The sequence below is a fragment of the Chelonoidis abingdonii genome, chromosome 1 (assembly GCF_003597395.2).
Source record: "Chelonoidis abingdonii isolate Lonesome George chromosome 1, CheloAbing_2.0, whole genome shotgun sequence".
In the NCBI taxonomy this organism is placed as follows: Eukaryota; Metazoa; Chordata; order Testudines; family Testudinidae; genus Chelonoidis; species Chelonoidis abingdonii.
Window position 1 is genome coordinate 45,814,572 of NC_133769.1, and position 2,215 is coordinate 45,816,786.

At 44.4% G+C, this 2,215-nt stretch overlaps 1 protein-coding gene across 1 annotated transcript in view; it reads left to right on the plus strand.

Annotated features, from left to right (window-relative positions):
- Positions 1-1,016, plus strand: part of AASS (aminoadipate-semialdehyde synthase) — a 56,117-nt gene extending 55,101 nt beyond the window's left edge. Inside the window, exon 24 of the mRNA XM_032791694.2 lies at positions 510-1,016. Coding sequence (XP_032647585.1) covers positions 510-628 — 119 coding nt within the window. The 3' untranslated portion in view covers positions 629-1,016. The remainder of the gene's footprint in view (positions 1-509) is intronic.
- Positions 1,017-2,215: the final 1,199 nt, after the last annotated feature.

The following is a 2,215-nucleotide window of genomic DNA, read 5'->3' on the forward strand; positions in this document are numbered from 1 at the left end:
TTGGTCCTCTGGTCAGGTGTTTGGTTCCCTTTGTTAACCCTTTACAGGTAAAAGAAACATTAACCCTTAGCTATCTGTTTATGACAGAGGCCTGCATTAATTTTAACCCAGACTGTGTATATAAATAAGCATGTGCTTATTGATTGTAGCCTCTAAGCAATTCCTCATATTCAGATCTGTTCCTTTATTGGCTAATTGGAAATGAAGAAAAGTTTTCAAAGTCTGATTTCATGTTGCTCTTTTTAGTTTGGTTTAAAAGGAAAGAAATTAACACATTACGCTCATGGCAAAAATGGAAAGTCTTCCACATATTTTGCTGGAGACATTTTGAAATGTGCAAAAAGTTCTGTGTTCAGTATCTCTTGATATAAAGATTGACTTTGCTTTCGCCTCCAGGCAGCATCAGTACCTTACCTAACAGGTCAATAAATCTTGATATACACTGCAACAGAAATTAGTATATGCACGTTAGTCTAAATGTCATGTAATTTCCTTTTGTTGTCTTTCAGGTGAAATTGATGCCAAAGGCATGGTAATTCCATTGACAAAGAATATCTATACACCAATACTTGAGCGCATTAGAGCAGAAGGCATTGTATGTAGTACCCAAAGCATTATCAGACAATAACTGACAAGAGATTAAACTTGATTTTTTTTTTTTTTTTAAGGATCTCAGTTTGGTTTACAGTTTTATGTACACAATTGTGGGCCCACTACTGACTGTGCCTGCAGACGGAGGCACAAATGATGCCCTTTATAAAATTATCTACCTGCTTTTATGTGGGCCTAATGAATATTTAGATGTATAAATGGTATCACTTTTCCCATCAAAACTGAGAGGGCTGTTCAAGAAGCCAATTGGCTCTGCTCAGGATAAACAGGTCACATCATAAAGTGCCCAAAGCCTTTTGCCATCAACATACCTTACAATGCATTATTATACTGTATAATATGTTAACGATGTATTCGTAGTATACACCTTTTGCTAATAAAGAAGATATCTAAGGAATTTTAAACACGGTGTATATCTTTAGAAAATGAGAGCATGTTATTGGTAGAAGCATGAAACTCTATTCTAGGAAAAATCTCAGGGTTATGTCCACAAAAGGATTTAGGGCCTTAACTGCCACTTTAGGTGCCTAAATCCAAAATTTAGATCCACCAATCCCCACACAGCTGTCACCTAACTCTGTATGTGCCAAAAATCCCTAGGCACAAAAAATTGCTTTTGGTAAAGTTCCCATGGTGCCTAAAAATGTGTCAGAGTATGCAAATAGCTGCCTTAGTCTAGGTGCCCCGGTGCCACTGGGGCTTAGGCATGAGCTAGGCGTCTTCCACCTGTGTCTCCTGCGTGGCCCAATGTGGTAGCTGTTCTCAGAAGCACATTCTTTCTGGCCTGATGAAGATTTATTTATACTCCGTGGAACAGCTTCAACAGGAGCAGAGGTGTGCACAAGGCTGGAGCCTGGGCCTCCAAATAATCAGTGAGGGCACAGAACTCCTCCAGCCCCAGGGCTGTGGTGGTGGTGAGAGTGAGCTCCTCCAGACCCTAGGGCTCCTGGGAGGAGAGCAAGCTCCTGCTGGAGCTGGGACAGGAGGAGGGAGAGAGGGGAAAAGCAAGCTGGGGGGGGGGGGGGGGGGGGGGGGGGAAAAGGGGGGCCAGAGGGGGGGAAAGGGGGGAGGAGGGAGCTCCTGCTGGGGGAAGGGGAGGGGAGGCACAGAATGTCCCTCTCCCCCACCCCCCAGTCAAAGTTAAATTTCTGCACATCCCTGAACATGAGACAGAGAGAAAACCATACCAGAATACCCCACAGCCCGGTGGTTAGGCCACTCTCCTGGGAGCGGGGAGACAGAAGTTCAAGGCCCTACTCCTCTCCTAGCAGGAAGAGGAACTGAACCTGGGTCTCCTAAATTCTGGGTGAGTGTCTAATCATTGGCCTAAAGGTTATAAGAGAGGAACAGCTCCTCCTCCTTGTTTGGTTGTCGCAAGAAAGGGCTTAGGTATCTAACTCTAGGGAAGGGATCATGCCTGTGAATTCTAAACTGAGAGAGGTGCCTGGAGTTAGCCACGTAACTCCCTTTGAGGGGTAGGGGTTGAGCTATACCCCTGCATCATCATTTCCCATTGGCTAGTTTACATGACTCCCCACTCAGCATGCTGACTTTTGTGGATTCCATTCTTAGGCACTTAACTCTCCCCGTGCATTGTATAGGG